Genomic DNA, 20133 nt, shown 5'->3' with positions numbered 1-20133 from the left:
CATTAATCAGCAGTCTTATCTCCCGAGCATTGCTTGATGTATGTGCTTTAGCTTCATTCCAATCGTATGTTTCCAATTATAATTCCGAGATAAAGCTAACCAGCGCGCGCTGATTGGAATCGGCGTCAGGAAGAGCTGACCTCATCGAGGGCTCGTGCCAAGTGACCGGCACCCCCTTCTCTCGGATCCTGGGGTGCATTGTGGACACTGCTGGCAAGGCAGCCCCCCCATCTCCTTGGGGGAGTAGGAAGACTGCATACTTCCCATAGCAGCCTTTTAATTACCTCGTATGGGTCAGAGAGATGTTATTGTCGGCCATCTTCCAATGCGCCACCTGGTGGCCCCCCAAAAGAGGAAATTTGATGTTGTACCTGGTTACGTTTCTTCTCATAAACTATTATAGGGGAAGGGCAGTGGAAGAATCATAGAATTGTAGAGTCGAACCCCCAGCAATGCAAGAATGTGCAGCTATCCCATATGGAGACTGAACCTGCAACCTTGGTGTTATCAGCACTATGCTCTAACCAACCAAGCTCAGTGGCAAATGGTCTCTGGTTCAATCCCTGGCAGGGCCAGGTAGGGCTGGGGAAGACTGCTCCCTGGGCTAGATGGACCAATGGCCTGATTTGGTTTCAGGCAGCTTCCTGGGTTCCTAACTGTTTAGGATATAGGAACATATCCTGCTTTGCATGTAAGAGAATCGGTGCAGTGCAGGAGACTAATACTGAAGAAACCCAGTTTCAAATCCCTACTTGGCAATGAAGTTCTTAGGGTGACCTTGAGCCATTCACTACCTTACAAATACAAATACAATGCAGTGGAAATACAACAGAGGAGGGGAGGCATTGTATGTTTCCCTGAGCACCTTGGAGAAATGTGGGAACGATTGTCCTAGCAATCAGCATCATGGATTTTGTTTGTTTGTTTTAATCACCATACTGTACCTGTGGTTGTAGTCTTAGGTAAACTAATCAGGAAGCAAACCCCAGGAAAACCATTTTTATTTATATATATTTTGTCTGAATTTCACTTTAGGAAATTCTGCACCTGGCGGTTTTGGATGTAGGGGGGCTACTTCCAAACAAGTTGGGATTTAGACCTTCCCCCCTAGATCCAAAACCACCAAGGGCAGAATCTACAAAATGGTTTTTCCCCCGTTACACAAATATAAAGAAGAGACGGGGTTTTTTTATTTTGCATCAAGGAAGCCTACTAAACAACAAAATAGTTGTGGGGGATGGTGGAGGCCAGTATAACACAGGGCAAAATAATATCTGCCTCAGAAGAAATGGAGTTAGATAAGTAATTATAACAACAGGATAATGAGTGTGAAGAATGCTTAGCAAGAAAGAGATTCAGAATCCTCTCAAGGGAAAGGGGAGGGGACCTGGCAGCAAAAATTAGGACAAACAGAAGCAACTAGAAAATGCAGCACTCAATGTTGGTTTGGTTTGTTTGTTTTAATAGAAAAAAATAAATCTTGTTAGCAGCTGAACAGTTGGTTCGACTCTTCTATCTTACTGACATAAAGATTCAGATTTTCACGGAGCCGATTTATGTTTGTTTTAAAATCAAAATGTTCTTGCTTTCAAGCTGGGGGAGGAACAGAGCACTTTCCCTTTTTCATATGTCCAGCAGTTGTTGCTGGTACGGCCTTATCTCAGCACAGTCACTTTTAGGTCACAGTGAAGAGAGCCTGCACCCAAACGGATACTTAGAACAAGAGAATATATTTGCCAAAAGCTGAAGTAAAGGCCGTTTGTCTATCGGCCAGGCCTCCACACCCTTGTTTCTCAACAAACCTTACAGCAAACTACAAGGGAAAGTGTCAATAAACTCCTACTCCAACCCACCCAGCTCCTCCTGCAAAACAAGGAGTCGCCAAGCAAGTGTGGGCCACAAATCATGGTGGGCGGGCTGTGTTTGGCTTTGCAGAGCAAGCAAGTACTCTGTAACAAATACAACAAAGTTTATAATTCAAAAAAATAAAAGAAAAGCAATAGAGTGGGCTGCACAAATAAAACCACCAGCCTTTCAAGCATGCAAGATGTAATTACAGTGGTACCTCGGGTTACATACGCTTCAGGTTACATACACTTCAGGATACACACTCTGCTAACCCAGAAATAGTGCTTCAGGTTAACAACTTTGCTTCAGGATAAGAACAGAAATCGGGCTCCGGCGGCGAGGCGGCAGCAGGAGGCCCCATTAGCTAAAGTGGTGCTTCAGGTTAAGAACAGTTTCAGGTTAAGAAGATTGGAAAAAAATTAAAACATATCTTCAGAAATACTGTAATATAAAAGAATGTTAGAAAAGGTTGGAGAAGAATATTAGACCGTATTGGCAGACAGAGTATAATGGTATAAGTAAATATGAAGTGTAAAATAAAAGATAGAGGAGAATTAAATATTTTCGAATGTCAAAATAAGTAAATGAAAAGAAGGATAGAAGGATTTGCTGGAGATACGATTTGAACTAGAATACAAAGCAGAGAAGTGAGAGGAGGTCACGGAAATAAGTAAATGGGAATACGGTTCTAATGATTTAACTTGATTATTTTTTTTTTCTGTTACTTTTTTATTGTGACTTTTTGCCTTGTGTATTTTTCTTTGTATTTTGTGCTTTTCTTGTAGGATGTATGTGATTTGTAGGATGTATGTGATTTGTTTTCTCTTTTTTTTTTTTACTTTTTTCTTTTTCTGTAATCTTAAAATTGGAATAAATATTCTTTAAAAAAAAAAAAAAAAAGAACAGTTTCAGGTTAAGAACGGACTTCCGGAACGAATTAAGTACTTAACCCAAGGTACCACTGTATATTAACTGAACTGGGGAGGGGCTTGTATTGGTCTGTGTTCCCAGAGCAAAGATCACAGTGGTTGTGCTCTTCCCATGCTGCTGCTGCTGCACTACCCAGAGCTAAACTATGGTTTGGCTTAGTGTTATTGATTGATTGATTGATTGATTGATTGCCTTTCTATGCTGCTTTTCATTCAAATGAATCCCAAAGCGGCTTACAAACAATAAATAGCAATAACATGTCTGAACCAGGGCTCGTGGTTTGTCTCACTGCAATCGAATCATGAGCTGCAACCAAGATTTAGTGAGCAAGGTTGTGTTCATTGTCCTGGGAATGACTAGGTTGGCTCACTCATACTAACCAAGCCATGGTTTGACTGAGTGTTGTGTGCAAATTGAGTCACTGACTCACAGGAACCCCAAATTCCAAGCCGGATCCTATATTTAGAAGAATTTGTTTGCAGTTCAGTGTCTTGCTAGAGGAACTCTTTCCTTGTGATTTCTCCATTTCTAGTTCAGGTCCAAACAGAAGGTCACTGATACGAAGTTTTAAAAAAATCATCATTTAGACTTACCCTGGCTTTGTATCATTTGTTACACAATGATACGTGAAAGGTCCGAACATCTGAACCCCCAGAATTCCATACAGAAGCAGAAAGAACAGAAGGAATATTGAAACACTCCAAATTTGTTCACCTGAGCGCCTAACGAAAAAGGAAAGTGATATGCATTACATGCAAGTAACCTGACAAGTTCAACGCCAGTAGTGCAATATCCCATCCATATGTGGTAGATGAGTGGAGAATAGCTTTGTGGCACAGGGGATATCCATACTGTGGTTTAGCCCTTTGAAATGCATGGCTAGATTAAAGGAAGCAAGCAGTATTAAAGGGAAGATAAACTGGGTTGGGAGGTGGTGGAATAATCTGAAAAATTGCAGGGCAAGTCTTGGGAATTGCATAGAAAGGAGGGATGCATGTCCGATTTTTTCATAGCAAATAAGAGTGTCCATGTAAGGAATTGCAGACCTCTTCCCTCACTGGTTTCTTACTTCTCTGTACCTTCTCTTCTCAAGCGCCTTTCTCCACACTTACCTAGGCTGAAAGTAGAACTTGTCCAAGTCAAAGACAAGATGGCACACATACACACATCCCAATAATATATATACCTGTAAGGGCAATCAAATCTGTCTCCAACACTGATGACAGGGTATCATCAACCACAGCACCTAAGGATGCTAAAAGGGTGCAAGACAGGCCACAATGGCACTCATCACTTTACCCTCCAACACCTTACAACCACTACCTGCCCCTTAGCAGCTGCTGCTCTGAGCTGGCTATCCTATTATCAAATGGTACAGCTGGCTCTGGCTGAAGAGAGGTTAGCAGTGAGTGTAGAAGGTGTTCAACATCCCTCCCCCAAGCACCTGTTTTGCAGGTAAAAACAGATCCCCTAACCCTCATCCAACATGTCTTGTGGAACTTCTACCTCATGTGTAGTTAGGCCTACAGCAACCCTGGATTTTCAGGGCTCTCTGATGAGTATACCCCATACAACTGAATGGTACAATTACCATATTTTTTGCTCTATAAGACGCACCAGACCACAAGACGCACCTAGTTTTTGGAGGAGGAAAACAAGAAAAAAAATATTCTGAATCTCAGAAGCCAGAACAGCAAGAGGGATCGCTACGCAGTGAAAGCAGCAATCCCTCTTGCTGTTCTGGCTTCTGGGATAGCTGCGCAGCCTGCATTCGCTCCATAAGACACACACACATTTCCCCTTACTTTTTAGGAGGGAAAAAGTGAGTCTTATAGAGCAAAAAATATGGCAAATCTTAAGTGGTGCCCTCCTCCACTGTCTCCTGAGACAGATGGATGCCAACTTCAACTTCAAGTGTTCACCTGAAAATTGTGGTCTGTGGAGAGGTCAAAGGAAAAGAACTTCAAATAGAAGCTTGGGCTAACTTCTAATACAGGGCATTCATTATCCCAACATTCATAGCAGCCCAGAACTGATGGGAGAAATTGGATTAAAATAATATTTATCAAACTTTATGAAATCTTTAAAAATGTTTGAAAAATTGGAAGACAGAAAGATGGGGCTGGAACTTTGTTTTTATATATGTAATTTTCTGGAATTTCTTAAGCAATCCTGTGACATTTCCCCAAAAATTCACAGTTTGTATTATATATTTAATAGAAATTAAGAAGAATATGATTGCATGTTTAAAATAATCCCAAACAACACAATGCCACTGCCTCCCCATCCCAAGTATTCATATACCATTGTGTCTAGATTTAGCAAACAACTTACTTTAAAATGTTGGTTATCCTGGTTCTTGGCAACTCAAAGCGGAAATAGATCCGGAATGCTCGAATCATAATAAGCGGCCGTGGGATCCTCAACATGCCCCAAGGTGACATTTGATCAACTATATCAGCTATTTCAAACACCTAGGAACAAAAGAACGTCTTTTTCCTTCTGATTTTTTTTCCTGAGCATACTACTGTTCTTTGTGCTGTTTTCTAAAGTTTGCATTGTTTTGCATAAATATTTCCAGGGCAATGTATTTTCAATGGCAATCTCCTTTCAGCGCTTGTTCCCAGTTTAACACCAGTTTCTGAAACAAGACCCTTTCGGAAACTGATTTTATAATACAAGTGACTTATCCCGGAACACCAAATGTCAATTATCTCATTCATGAAAGTGAAACTAAAAGGGAGGGAGGTTTGAAATAATCTACCAGGGGCAAAGGAAAAATGCATATTAAGCTGAAACACTCAAGCAGAGAACACAAAGCCTCTGGTGGGATTCCTATAGGACCTCTTCCAGACCAGGTCTGGGTTGGAGAGAGAGAATTGGGTGGAGACAACAGGAAGTGTTCAGGCTTCCTATTCTAGCCATATCTAGTATGCAGCACTTCATACAAGCCAAGTAAGGGGAAGGATCTATTGAGCAGAAGCAGGAGAGATTGTGCCCTTAGAATATTTAATAATAATTTATAATTTATACCCTGCCCATCTGGCTGGGTTTCCCCAGCCAATTTAAAAATTGCAATCCATTGATTTATCAAAGTTTGTAATAAAGTATGTGCACCACTCCTGATGTAAGCATTTGAGTACTGTATGAATTCTTTCCAATGATTTTTCCCCCCTGTGGTGGCTCCCTGGTTGTGGAATGTTCTCCCCAGGGAGACTCCCAGGTGCCATCACTATATGTCTTTAGGCACCAGGCAAAAACATTCCTCTTTACCCAGGCCTATGGCTATCGACAAGGCACCTCTGATATGCTTGAGAGGTTTTTCAAGGGACATGGATAGCTGCAGTAGGTAAAAGGAAAGGAAGTCTTCCTTCTGTGAGTGTCTTTCTATTAACTTGCTTTAGGATGCAAGCTATTATTTTCATTTTGTACTCAGCTGATTATTATGGTGGTAACCATGGGGTCTGGCGTGGAAAGCACTGCTATGCTGCAGAAAGACCACTGCCCCAAACACTGGACCTGAAGATAATCTTCCTGTTTGGTCTAGCTCTGAGGAACGGGACCAACTCTACTGCAGAAGTCTTGGTTGTTACCAGAAGTGTGGCCTTCAAGAGTGTTTTTATTTTTTCACTTAAGCTGAGGTGAGGGCTTGGCCAGAGATAAAGGCTGTATTTCTGCACTTATTGTAATGCAACATAATTTACCTGTAAAACTAATGACACCCAAAGACAAAATACCATGAATCCATCAAACACACACCAGCGGTCCTTCACATAGGAAGTATCCCCCTAAGAAGAAGAAAAATGTAAATGGAATTATACGAGTTGTGTTATTTCATGTTTTTAAATTATTTCTGTTATTTCACGTTTTTTAAAACAGAATATTTCTAACACAGTGAAGCAAAAGCAACATCCTAGCATCTGAAATTCTATGTCAATAGTTGCTGATTCTATCCAATAGAGAAAGCTGCAAGATTAGCAGCCTTTGAAGGATCTCCTTTCGGTCTTCTCACAAAGAACAGCTTTACAAAGCGCACTCCATTTATAGCATAAATGGGTTTTTTGTCTGACAGGTGTTCAAAACAACCTGTAGTCATTTATCACAGGTGTCAATGGTCAGTATTTATAAGTTGTGCCTCCTGTTTCTTATACTGAACAGAATTGGTTTGCAACCAGTGCATTTGGAATAAGAGGAATGCTTTGGGTAAAGCAAAATGGAGAGAAATAAGGCAGGCTTCATCTTGCTTTTCCCTGATGCTTTATATAGCCACCTGCAGTCCACCTGACAAAATGTTTTTGAGGCACAGCTCTGGCTATGAACATAACTGAATTTGCTCATTATAGTGCTCAGTTAACCACCCTTTCCCCTAGTTCTCATCTCCTGGTAGCTTTTCTCCTTTGTTGGGCACAAAACTACATATACCTATACACTTCAGCAAATGGGTGCAGTTGCATCCTCATCAAGTTGCCTTTTCCGTTGATCAAGAAAAGACTGATCATCTGCAAGTACTGGAAATAGTTGCTATGGGAGCCTTTTTCCTCAAGGGTATCTTTCTAAAGTACCTTAAAGTCAACATCCAGGACATCAAATCTGGTTGCCTTGCCATACAACAGAGGCCAAAGCAACTTGCTTTATGGGCATTGTGAAAATTACAGGATTAAGCAGAGGTCTTTAAAGACATTTATAATACGGGGCGATAGCAAATCCCTTCAGCCAATAGAATAATGGAGGCAAAGAGGGAAGAGGAGAGAAAGTAAATCATCTTTAAACACACAAACCATGAGATAACACACCGCGGCCGAGTTTGCACATAACACAAAGCCTAACTATGGCTTAGCGTAAACGTGCAAGTTTGCAGATTTCTGAGAGGTATCACAGCTCTTTTGCTCCTACCATGGTTCTGCTGTTGTTGCTGCACTGCGTGTCATCCAAACCAGGGCTTGTGGTTTGCCTTGCTCCAGTCAGTATAGCTCACAACATGACCGGTGCAGGAGCAAAGCAGCCACAATCTCCCTTCCCAAAACCTGCACATTTGCACTAAGCTATGTTTTGGCTTAGCAAACAGAGTCTATGCCGCTGAATACATAATGCTAGCAATGGCCTAACCATGGATAGGAAGCTGGGAGAATGCTCCAGGCTCATAGGTTCACTTCCTCTCATGTGTAGAAATTCCCTGGCTAGAATGGGTTTATAAATAGATAGGTCGATAGATTGAGAGACAGATCGATAGATAGATGGCAGAGGTTTAAGTCTAACGGTGCAATGCCTAGGCTTTAACCAGGGTGTGCAAACCAGCTTCATTCTATCCCTATCTTCAAATATTCAATTAACAGTTCAACATGATGAGAATTAGCCATAGCTAGCCCCATCACAAATGTAAGATACCACCATAGTTAACACTGAACGAGTAAGATTCAGGAATTCACAAAGATGAAGGGAGGGGAGGGGAGAACAGATCTATGGCATGTTATTGATCACTTAACCATGGTTTACATATGCTCTTGGGCTATTTCAATTTTTTAACAGAAACAATATATTACTGCAACAATGGTGGTGGTAAGACACATAGCCCAGAGGTTTATGACTGAATTTGAGACTTCTTTTTTAAAAAAAGAGTATGTTTCTAGTCATAACGACTGCAAGCAAATATAAGAAAATGTGACAAACATGGCTCACTATTTTAAAATAATCCAGAAGTCAATTAAACAAACAAACAAACAAACAAACAAAGCACAAGGAATATAATTATTTCTTCAAATGTTACAGTCAAGATTATTTCGTTTTGGCACCAAAACCTGGTTTTGAACCCTGGAAATCAACAGAAACTAGAATCTTGGGTCATCACAGCTGCATTGTAACTGCATTGGAAAGAGGTATGCCTTCATATTTGATTCTATCCTAAAAGTGAAATACTGTGCACCATACCCTCTTTTTCCCCAGTATGTGAATTTTTGAGCAAACATTTCCACTGTTCAACGATTTATAAACTAAGGTCCCAATTAACAAAGGGTATTTAAAGAAAAAAGTCACCCCTGGGTCCTTGGAATGAAATTGCTTTCCTTTTCACATGGGTGCCTGGTTTCTGTACCTCCTTCACAATCCTGGAAAGGACTAATTTATCCTCCTCCCATGCAGAATTTAGAAGCTACAAACCCAAGGACCAGCCACACAGAAATGATTAACTTACCTACAAGCAGCAATTGAGTAGACTTACCATAAAATGCATAGTGCTACTCATTTGCACAGTACACTTTCCTGCTTATGAAACCATTCAAATAATTCTTAGTCTACAAAAAAGTAAGATCTGAATTGGTTTTCAGGTTCACACTGGAGACTGTGTAAGTGGCAGCACAGAAGTACAACTCATCTGTTCGATACGACCTGATGTCACAGTTTGTGGAAAATGTTAATGATGCATAAATAAGATACACAAATTAGCAATGCCCTTCTGGCTCATTATGAGTTGTCACAGCAGCCTTTAGTTATGAGCAAATGGCTATAGCAAACTGTGTGTGGGTTTGTACTAGTCTGAAAGGGAGAGGAATTACCCTGTACAAAGATAGGTCCACATAGTTTTGGAAAGTCACAAAATAAAATAAAACCACCTCTTATTTCACAAATATGTGGTTAACTTTTCAAGAAAGCTTCCTAAATTCAAGCATAGTATAAGTTCTCTGTGTTACACTGCCTGGCAAATTTAAGGTGCCTTTAGCAGATTCTTCATAGCGTTCAGCAACCAGCATCCTATTTTCTTACAATACGCAGGGCCGCTGGGGAAGCAGAAGTCTTAACAGCTGAACTAAATCATTTGATGGTACCAGTTTAATGAAGACTGATGGCTCCTTCTCTCTTGATTGCCTGAATTCTTTAGATATGTCATTTCTGCCCTGAAGCAACAAACTATATCCAAAATAAAAAAGGTTCTGTCTGTGCAAGAGGACACCCCACCGTTTTTTACTGTGTGTGAAGCGTCCCATCTGATTTGTAAATGTTTTACACAAGAGCTCTGACCTTCACAGAATTGGAGCCCATGAATAATAATGGAACAGTCTTAGAAATTCATGCAAGGTGGAGCAGCACAATGCAGGAATCCTCACATAACATTTGCTGAGGGATTTTTCAAGTCTCCATCCTCTTCTGGCATTACTTATTATTATTTTCCTTCTAATTATGGAACTGGAACATGGAAGGATCATTAGCGGAGATAATGAAGGCCATGCAAGGAAGGCAAAACCTGAACTGTGCACTGTTTGCTTATATGCAGTTCACTATGTAGACATGCAATCTAGTATCCGAGGCAAGATTCAGCTTTAGACAACACTCTGCTGTCAACTTTATATTTTTCTTAAAAGACTGCTTCTGGCTTGCATGACTTCAGTATGTGAAGCTCAGAAATCTGTTAGAAAGGCCTGAAAAGGGGTTAAGAACAGAGGGGCTGCAGTGAATTTTCTTTAACTTCCTTTAAATCTCCTCCATTGCCTTCTTCTGCTTGATATTCCCTTGAATATATTGGTCAACAGCCGTCGGGTTCCATGCTCCTTTTCCTTCTCTTTGTGGGCAATGGCAGAGGGAGGGGGCAGGAAGGTCAGCAGTCCCCCAAACAAGGAGCTCGTCCCTCACTTGTCCCACCATTGCTAGACTCCTGTCTTTAGCATATATCATGATTTTTCTTTCAGAGATCTTAACATGTGGGACACAACTTGCCCACCTAGAAATACTCTGTGTGCCCCACAGAGTATTTTTTTCTGGTGTTGCCACTGCTCCCATTCAGTTCCTGCCTGCCTGCCCCACAGTTTCAACACTTCTTCTTCTTCTTAAGAAAGCATAATCTGGACTTCTTTCATGCAGTTGTGGCCCATTTAGTACCAAGCACTCACTGCCATCGTCAGAACTACCTATGCACTGCCCACCAGCATCAAATTGCAAAAGCAGTCAAAAGCCTGAATCATGGAAACAAAGTGAATTATGCCAAGCTCAGCAAATGGCCTCAACTTCCAAAATTGATCCTGATTTTGGTGGTCTGTGGATTTGTGTGCAGAAGAGATGCAGCCCGCTCTATGGTTAATTTTTCAAAAATTAACCACAATTTCCTCACAATAAACTGGGATAGTAACTGCTGCTGCCTTTGTGAAACAGCTCCTTGTTCAGTCTCTCATACTCACATATAGAGCAATACCCACAAGCTTACATTCCTAAACAATTATGATTTCAAATGCATTGGAAGGTTGTTTTCAAAGCAGGAATGGTTTTGAAAAATTATTATGGAATATGCATTTCATGTCCTTTGTAGGAGGGCAGGTGCTGGAATTCAGTACCCATGAGAAAAAAATCATAACTGTATATCCACGATGAAGGGATGGGGGGGGGGGTTTAAAAAGGGCTAATGTTTATGGCATGGAACTGTGCAACAAAATACAATCTGTTTTAGCCCCCATAAACTTTAGTTATAAAACTCCCCTTTGGCTTTGACAGACAAGCATATTCTGGTTTTAACTCTCATAAGGGAAAATATCCCCAAGTAAGGTGAACTTGTTCCATCTTACCTTGAACATCTGAAATGGCTGTGGTGTGGTTAACCTCCAACCTTTTCCCAACTCCATCTACAGAAAAAAGGAGATTACCTCCATTCATGAGCTTTGCACATTAGCAGCGTTATCTGTCAATGTACCAACGCGAGAGAGAGAGAGAGAGAGAGTCTCATGCCATGATATATGTGGTCTGCAGGCGCTAAACCTCACTTCAGCTTTATAAACATATTGCAAAGTGAAAGTGGGTGACCTTTCCAAGCCAAGAAGAAACATCCCCCCCCCCCATTTTCTTATAGCACATTTAAGCTTTTTTCCTTCTGTTGCATCCAAGTACCCTCATATATCCCAAACGGGGCATGTGCCCTTTGATGTTATGTTGTGCTACCTCTGGCCCACGGTTATCTGAGTTAACTGTCAGGGCCAAGCCCTCCAGTCCTTCTCCATTGTTGCTGTTTAGCTCTCCTTCCCATCTGGTCCCTTGACCACTTATGGTGCCGGTGCTAGGAAGTTGCCGCCATTGTGACTATCCCACAGTGCCCCAGAGAACCCAATTTAGCAGGGTTCAAAGTCAAGGAGCGCCTATGGGCACACAGCTGCTTTCCCTTTTGGATGGTGCTAGTAGTGGCCAGCCTTACGCAGCCCTCCATGCAATTATAGCCATATGGAGAGGAATGCGGAGAAATGGCTTCTGAGATCATGGGCCAGGGCACATTATGTCACTTCTGGAGAAGGTTCCATAGCTGAAAGGGTAGGCCCTGACCATGAATTGTCCAGACAAAAGGAGGTTACACCTAACATAAGCTGTTAATGTAAGAAGCCTTTTAAAGAACTTGGAAACAATCTACTTGAACGAATACCTTTCTCTATACATTCCTAGCAATGTTTTTAGCTCTGCTGGAGAAGCCCTGCTAACTGTCCGTTTGTGGCACCTGTCATAAGAAACGGGGCATTCAGTGAAGCAGCACGTACTCTGAGGAATTCACTGCCTTTGTATATTAGGGTAGCTACCATGGTTCATGGTGTTTCTGTGGCCCAAGATGCTTGCATGCCACCTAGTATGAGAACAGCACAGTAAATGAAATCAGTCAGGTTTCAGGTGGAACTCCTGATTGTGAGCTCTATGAGAGTTCTGCTGGGTATGTTCTTCTCATTCCTTGTCAGTAAACATGCAGCAACACTCATCTTGCACCCTAACACTGCGATGTCCCAGGTTTCCTTGAGGTAAAGACAGGAAGTCAAGGCAGGGAAATGCAGATCACCGCAACATAAGAAAAGAATGGATGGGAGAATCTGACACAGGGATACTAGCGGCGGAATCCTAACTCCTGCAACATATAATTCAGCTCACAATTATAACGGGAATTGTATCAAAACAGCTACACTAGTGGCCAAAATTGTGGAAACGTTTTGGAGAAAGTGTACTGTATTTCCAAGGTTTCATGACTCATAACACCACTTCTTTTGGAGTAATACCACAAAATTATACATCAATGGAAAGATAATTTAAGGAAGAATATAATGCAACAAGGTTTGTTCAGTTATCTGTATTCTATCAAATGTTATAGCCAAATAAACAGAAAAAGGAGTGTTTAGAGAGCCAATCCGGTGTCATCTTGTTTTGGCAATGATGGCTCATAACACCACTTTTTTTTGGAGTAATACCATAAAATAATATATAAATGGAACTTTTGACACAATACAGATAATTGAACAAACTTTGTTGCGTTACATTCTTCATTACCGTACTTTTCCGTCTATAAGATGCCCCCATGTATAAGACGCTCCCTATTTTGGGGGGCTCAAATTTAGGAAAATGGGGGAGTCGTTGAGCTTTTTTTTGGGGGGGGGGGAAATGCCGAAATGAATATCACTCACCCAACTGGCAAATGCTAACAATCACAAGCGGGGCAAGCCAAACTGCCGAAGTAAAAAACCCTCATCTAATACACAGAAAGGTACGGTAAATTATCTTTCCATTGATATATAATTTTATGTATTACTCCAAAAAAGTGTTATGAGGCATCAAACCTTGGAAATAAACTTTCTCCAAAAGGTTTCCACAACTCCGACCACTAGTGTAGCATCTTCTATAACTGCAGTGTATAGTTTCTTATTTCCTCCCTCTCCTCGTATGTGCGAGTGTGTATATCCATCTATTGCCTCAAAAGCAGATTGCAAGGTCCTAAAAACAAAGGAAGAGAATCAAAACTAAAATAATGACAAGTACCAAAACCCTAACTCAGTCCCTAAAAAAACTGGAAGAAGGCTCAATCTAGAAGATATCATAGTTCAGTGGCAACATTTATGTTAAGTTCCCAGAAGAAGAAAATAATATAGATGATTACCCAACCAATGCCTGCTATCTGAAAACAGCTGGCCTTTGCTACAAAGCACTCGTCAGTCTTCTCTATTGACTTTTAGCCAAATTCACCTGGGAGTAATTTGCTCCCAGCTTGCCTTTGGCCCTAGCTGCTCACAAATCATGAAAGGTTTGTTGACAGGCTGGTCAACAGCTCATGCTGGGAGCTACTAAGCTGAGATTCATCTCCACTCAATACTCTTGTGTGTTCTTAATTTGCACCTGTATTTTTCTTTCCTCTGCCTTCCTTCTGCTTGTCTTTAAACCTGTTTCTCAAGGGATTGAGAACCTGTGCCCACCCAGACATTGTTGGACTACAGCTCCCATCATCTGGTTATGCTGGCAGGGACTGGTGAAAGCCACAGAATTTCCATCACTTAATATGTAATTTGTCCTGAATTCCTTTCTGGTCCATTGCTTGCATGCCTGCTGCGGTTCCCCAGGCCTCCTCTTTACATCCTGGTCCCAGACCTTCATACTAATACCACTCAAAATATAGTAATTTGCCTGAAAAAACAATACCCTGACAGTAATTGGAAACACTCTTAAGCAGCTCCCAAGAAGGCATTTTCTAAAATGGGATGGTGAACTGCATAAAAACACAAAACTATTTTTAACCATCTCCAGAGATGTGTTATTCCAACACAATATAATATGAAACATATGTCAGTCTATGCAATATAATACAAGACACACACACACTAAACCTGGCTACTATTTAAAAAAAACAACAACAAAGTAAAATATATTAAAAGAACATTTTAAAGGCCTGTTGGTACAAAGGATTAGGAAGCAAAAATATTTTATTCTCTAAATAAAACCAATTAGCAAATAAAATAATAATAATTCCCACAGTTCATAAAAGAAACAATATGAGCCAAATAAGAGGCACACAGAATAATTCAAATGCATTTTATTTTTCTGTGGAGTACACCTAGAACTTGCAAATGGCCCCACTGTGCAAAATCCAGTAATTTTACACCTACGAGCGCAAAGTCTTGCCAATATAACTCCAGTAATCAGCAAGAACATTCTAGTGTATCAGGCACCACAGAGATGTAGGATTAGCAAAATGGGAGAAGACAAAAGGAAGGGGAGAAGGGGGTTAGCTGAAGCAATTAAGAAAGGGAGAAGGGGGCTGGAAGTTAAGAACCGAAGGGTAAGCATGTAATTTGGCTAAGGTTATCAATCATATTTGCTATGAAAGGCATCACAGTAAGAGACTGTCAATCACTTCCATGGTGAAAGACACGAGAGGCTCTGAAATTACCATTCAAGCATTTGACAGGAATAACAGAAAACCCCCCTGCAGCTGAATACAAAGATCCAAAAATTCAAGTTAGAACATTAAGGGAGAAACCTCTGCTGAAAACTAATTTAAAAATTCTGCTTGGAATTTTGAACTGTTTTGTGGCCTTCCTTCCGCTAGAGACTAAATGAAGTTTGCTTAGCACAAATACAGGAATAAATTTGGTGGAATATATATATGCATACCTTGCCCTGTGTTAAGCAGATGCTAAGAAAAGAGTATTCTATAACTTTACTGTGTGGAGAAGAATGAGTCACACCTAAGCTCCATCTACTGATACCAAGTTTGCCTGTGTAGTAAATGAGTGAATCGATGTACAAAGGTCAGTTAGTTACTCCTGAAGGCTATTATTCCCCTCTCCAATTTTCTTGTCCCAATCAAACAACAAAAGATTAAAAAAAACCTTCTTCCCCACCCCTTGTTTGCATATTTTATTTTCATAGTAGGGGTATCAGTAACACTGCGTGCACCCAAAGTTGGGTTATATAATTCCACATCATTCCTCTACAGTGATACCTCGGGTTACATACACTTCAGGTTATATACGCTTCAGGTTACAGACTCCGCTAACCCAGAAATATTACCTCGGGTTAAGAACTTTGCTTCAGGATGAGAACAGAAATTGTGCTTCGGCGGCGCGGCAGCAGCAGGAGGCCCCATTAGCTAAAGTGGGGCTTCAGGTTAAGAACAGTTTCAGGTTAAGAATGGACCTCCAGAACGAATTAAGTACTTAACCCGAGGTACCACTGTACTTGCCTCAAGCCTTCAACAAACTGCAAGCTAAACGGCCTTTACTCCCTGCCCAAGCTTCCTCGGTACACAAAATGCTTAACAATTGTGTTTTTCCTGACCATGGTAAGCATTACTTATTTACTCCTAACTTATAAGGAAGGACTGGCTGGAGGACAGAATATAAAACTATGGCTTTGCAGTGAATTCACAAAGCATGGTTTGCATTAACCATGGTTAAGTGTTACAACTATATTGAGCAAACCATGGTTAAGTCTTATCCCTGCCTCTTCAGCCATTCTGCCTAAAGATGGCAATAGGGTCTCATTACATCTTCTTATTAGCAACTTCTGAGAACCAGGACTCAGTTGGCTAAGCCAAGACCCAAACAGAGAAGAAAGGGGATATTTTCCCCAGGCCCAGTGTTTCAACCTAAGCTGAAAGCTCATTAACATGGGAACAAAATGGAGGCTAAACTGTAAACAGCAGGTCTTGCTTGTGGATATTTATGTAAATTGATTTCCCTGTGCCAACATGGGATAATGCCCCTATCTCCTGGCTTTCTGGAGAAGCATGCTTGGTTTGCCCATCACATGATAAACCAAACAGGTTGGTCACAAAGAATGGCAGGCTGATCCCCCAAACTAACCTGGAAACCTTTTCCAGATAGGAAGGCCTGAGGGTCTGGATGAAGAGTTCCTTACACCCCAGTAACTAGCACATCTGAAGGGGCCACAAGCTCCCCACCCCTCTTTTGTAATGTATTTTCCAGTGCTGCAAACAATCCTATATTTAATAGCACCTCCGGGACTGGAAAGCATGGTCTGACTAATCTGCATTTTTGCTAAACTATACCTTCTCCTCCCCCCTCCCCCTTTTAGTATTTACACCCTCCCCCAATCAGGAAGAAGCAAAGGAAGAAACTGAGCACTGCAGGTGAACCAACTTGTAAGGAAGTGGGCGGGAAGGTATGCTCTTATTCTAAAGGAATTCACATTTAGCAGATGGTGAAGCTGGAAAGACTCTTCTTGGGGGAACAGCAAATTGGAGAGAGGCTATTTCCAGGTTGTGAAATTGTCTAGGACACTTTTCCCCCTGGTGCGTAACTATTCACCACAGTATCCAATGCTATTTTTAAGCATTATTTATTTATTTTTGCTGGCTCTGCGGTTATTCCATCAGCTCTTCGGCTCAATCCTGCCATTGTACTTGTTTTGTTTTTAAGCAGCAAAATTCTTCAGCAAATGTGGATGGCCTCCCCCGCCCCAACCTCCTTCTTTAAGGGTGTTCAACAGAAATGTCTAGCTATCAAAGACCTGATGCAGGGTTCAGCAACTGGTGCCCTCCCCAGTTAGCAGCACAGAGGCAGAAAGAGGGAGCAGGGGTGAAGCAGCAGCCTATGGAAATGGGGTTTGTGAAGAGGTCACTTCTGAAGCTGGAACAAATGCGCACAGAGCAAGCAAGAGAAGAGAGAAAACGCATTCAGAAAACAGACTCAGCTGAGAGGGATGTCAGGCGTCAGAGCCAAACAGAGCTGCCAACAATTGCTTTGGGAACAGGAACTGAATGAGTGCATTAAGCTTAATCTATCCAATTCCCCACAAATCAATACTTGCCAAGTGATACCTGGGCATCCATTGAGGGCCTGGGGTGTGTGCAGGCCGCACCCCAAATACATATGCTTCTGTTTCTGTAAGGGCGGGGTCTCCAGCCATGCTAGAGGCACACCTCTCTCCTGGCCAGATTCCCATTTTGATCCTCAGCTGGCCTCATACAGATTGAATGAGTTTGGAAATACAACACAGATGTTTAAGCAATAAATGACCCAACCCATGCCCATATGCAGGGAGATCCCCATATGGTGTAACTAAACCCTTCTTCCTTGCTCACCCAGCCCTGCTGGCATGTGCCTTGGCACAATACCAAGCAATTATGGGGAAGAAGATATCATTCCCCCACCTTACTAAAACTCTCCCCATCCAGAAGCTACTTGATGCTGCGGACGGTATAAAAGACAAATTAAGGTTCTGGTCAATGAGTGTTTGCCAACAAACAAACACCAGGCATTAGAGTAGGGATGGCGTCTTCCCAGAACTCTCCACAAGCCACACCCTTCACTGCTCCTAAATAAAAATAAAAATACTAACAACAATAAAAATAATTTTATTATTATATATATCAAGCCCAGCTGGCTGGGGCTCTGGGCAGCTTCTAACACATATAAAACCATAACATTAAAAACTTCCCGATACAGTACTGCTTTCAGGTGTCCTCTAAAAGTTGTGTGGTTCTTTATTTCCTTGACACCTGGTGGGAGGGCATTCCACAGGGTGGACACCACCACCGAGAAGGCCCTCTGCCTGGTTCCCTGTAACCTCACTTCTCGCAGTGAGGGAACTGCTAGAAGGCCCTCAGAGCTGGACCTCAGTGTCCAGGCTGAAAGATATGGGTGGAGATGCTCCTTTGGGTATACAGGGCCAAGGTTGCTTAGGGCTTTAAAGATCAGCACCAAGGCCTTGAATTGTGCTCGGAAATGTGCTGGGAGCCAGTACAGGACGGGTGTTATATGGTCCCGGCAGCCACTCCCAGTCACCAGTCTAGCTGCTGCATTCTGGATTAGTTGTCGCTTCCAAGTCACATTCAAAGGTAGCCCCATGTAGAGCTTATTGGAGTCCAATTGGTTTTGCATGTCTAGAATGTGTCCTTGAACTATGAAAAAGCCTCTTCTGGACAGAGAGGGGTGTGTCAGTGTGTGTACAGAGTTGCCTTTCATACATAGGAAAGAAAACTGAATTTGTTGCTCTGTCCACTTTTACATCTGGCCCTTCCCATGACTGGCATATGGCACTCAAGCAACTTCCCAGAAGGGAATAAAGCCCTCAGGTTGAAGAAACAAAACAAAACAAAACAAAACAAAACAAAACAAAACAAAACAAAACAAAACAAAACAAAACATTCCTCGCCCCTGATGTACAGTAGAAAAGACTGGAAATCTAAAACATGAGAAATGTTCCTGTGACACAAACTTAAGGTGAGGCATCCATGGAGGGAGTAGGGAATACAAAACTTCTTATTGCCTGTTTTCTCTCGAAACTAATCATCCATTTGCCACAGATACCATATTGGAAAGTATCTGCCAGCATGTGCTGGAGCAGAGTTTTGATGGGGAAGTAGAAGCCTGTAATTGTACAGAGATTATGGGAATACAATTCTCATATGCTCACTAAATGTATTTATTGTGGTACTCTGACTTAAGTGCTCTGGCCACAAACATACGAGCTGCTCTTAGACTAGAGACATGTTGCTGCAGCTCTCTGTTTCCCAGCTGTAAAATGGGACCAATGTCCTCTCAATAAATGCAGAACAGTATGCAGTGGTACCTTGGTTCCCAAACGCCAAAAACCCAGAAGTAAGTGTTCCGGTTTTTCAGAAGCCGAATGTACAATGCAGCTGTCAGCTATTGTTTCTGGGGTACCTGCACCAATCAGAAGCTGCACCTTGGTTTTCGAACATTTCGGAAGTCAAATGGACTTTCGGAACAGATTTAACTTTGGCGCTTTTGTTTTTGCTATTTATTTTGGATTTCTGTTTCTGAGGCTTTTTTTGGTTAATTTGTTTTTGTGACTGTGTGGGGCCCAGTTCGGCTACTGATTGATTGATTGATTGATTATGTGACTGCGGAAATGGATAAAAGCCCCCCCCCCCAAACAATGACTATCATCAGTGCAGGGAAGAAAAAATAATAATTTTAATTTTCATCATCTACAATACTGTCTTATTTATTATATAGTACAGTACATTGATTATTGCTTTCATTTTATGGATCAATGGTCTTGTTAGATAGTAAAATTCATGTTAAATTGCTGTTTTAAGGGTTGTTTTTAAAAGTCTGGAGCGGATTAATCCGTTTTGAATTACTTTCTATGGGAAAGTGGGCCTTGGTTTTGGAACGCTTTGGTTTTGGAATATACTTCCAGAACGGATTAAGTTTGAGAACCAAGGTACCACTGTATATGCATATACTGCTTTATGTATTTGACTTTCTGTGTAGCAGGTGGCTTGCTTCACTACTTTTGTCATCTAGAGCCATCCTGCTCGGCATGTTCTTTTAGGTCCTGTTGTCTAGTTTGGAGGGTGGATTGTGCTGGCCCACCATCGCCCATCAAGACAACAAAGCTTTGCCTCTAGTCCCACCCACTCATGCAAAAGAAAGTGCCCCTATTTTCATCTGTGAAAATATTGAGTGGTATTGTCAGTTTATCTAGGAAGCTTGTTGATAGGTAAAGGTAAAGGCACCCCTGACCATTAGGTCCAGTCATGACCGACTCTGGGGTTGTGGTGCTCATCTCGCTTTATTGGCCGAGGGAGCTGACGTACAGCTTCCGGATCATGTGGCCAGCATGACTAAGCCGCTTCTGGTGAACCAGGGC

General features: G+C 41.7%; 1 protein-coding gene across 4 annotated transcripts in view; it reads right to left on the bottom strand.

Moving 5' to 3' along the window:
- The window catches only part of NALCN (sodium leak channel, non-selective), a 196423-nt gene that overhangs the window by 160822 nt on the left and 15468 nt on the right, over positions 1-20133 (bottom strand). For 2 of the 4 annotated variants that reach the window (XM_081002886.1, XM_081002888.1), the window contains exons 4-7: positions 11322-11378; positions 6483-6566; positions 5113-5252; positions 3372-3500 (exon numbers count right to left, since the gene is read on the bottom strand). In XM_081002886.1, coding sequence (XP_080859012.1) covers positions 3372-3500; positions 5113-5252; positions 6483-6566; positions 11322-11378 — 410 coding nt within the window. The remainder of the gene's footprint in view (positions 1-3371; positions 3501-5112; positions 5253-6482; positions 6567-11321; positions 11379-20133) is intronic. The other 2 variants (XM_081002887.1, XM_081002889.1) reach the window with 1 other exon arrangement.

The sequence above is a fragment of the Podarcis pityusensis genome (genome assembly GCF_964106645.2).
Source record: "Podarcis pityusensis genome assembly, chromosome: 4".
Taxonomy (NCBI): Eukaryota; Metazoa; Chordata; class Lepidosauria; order Squamata; family Lacertidae; genus Podarcis; species Podarcis pityusensis.
The sequence above is the reverse complement of the archived record's forward strand: the minus strand, read 5'-3'. Positions and strand labels throughout refer to the sequence as shown.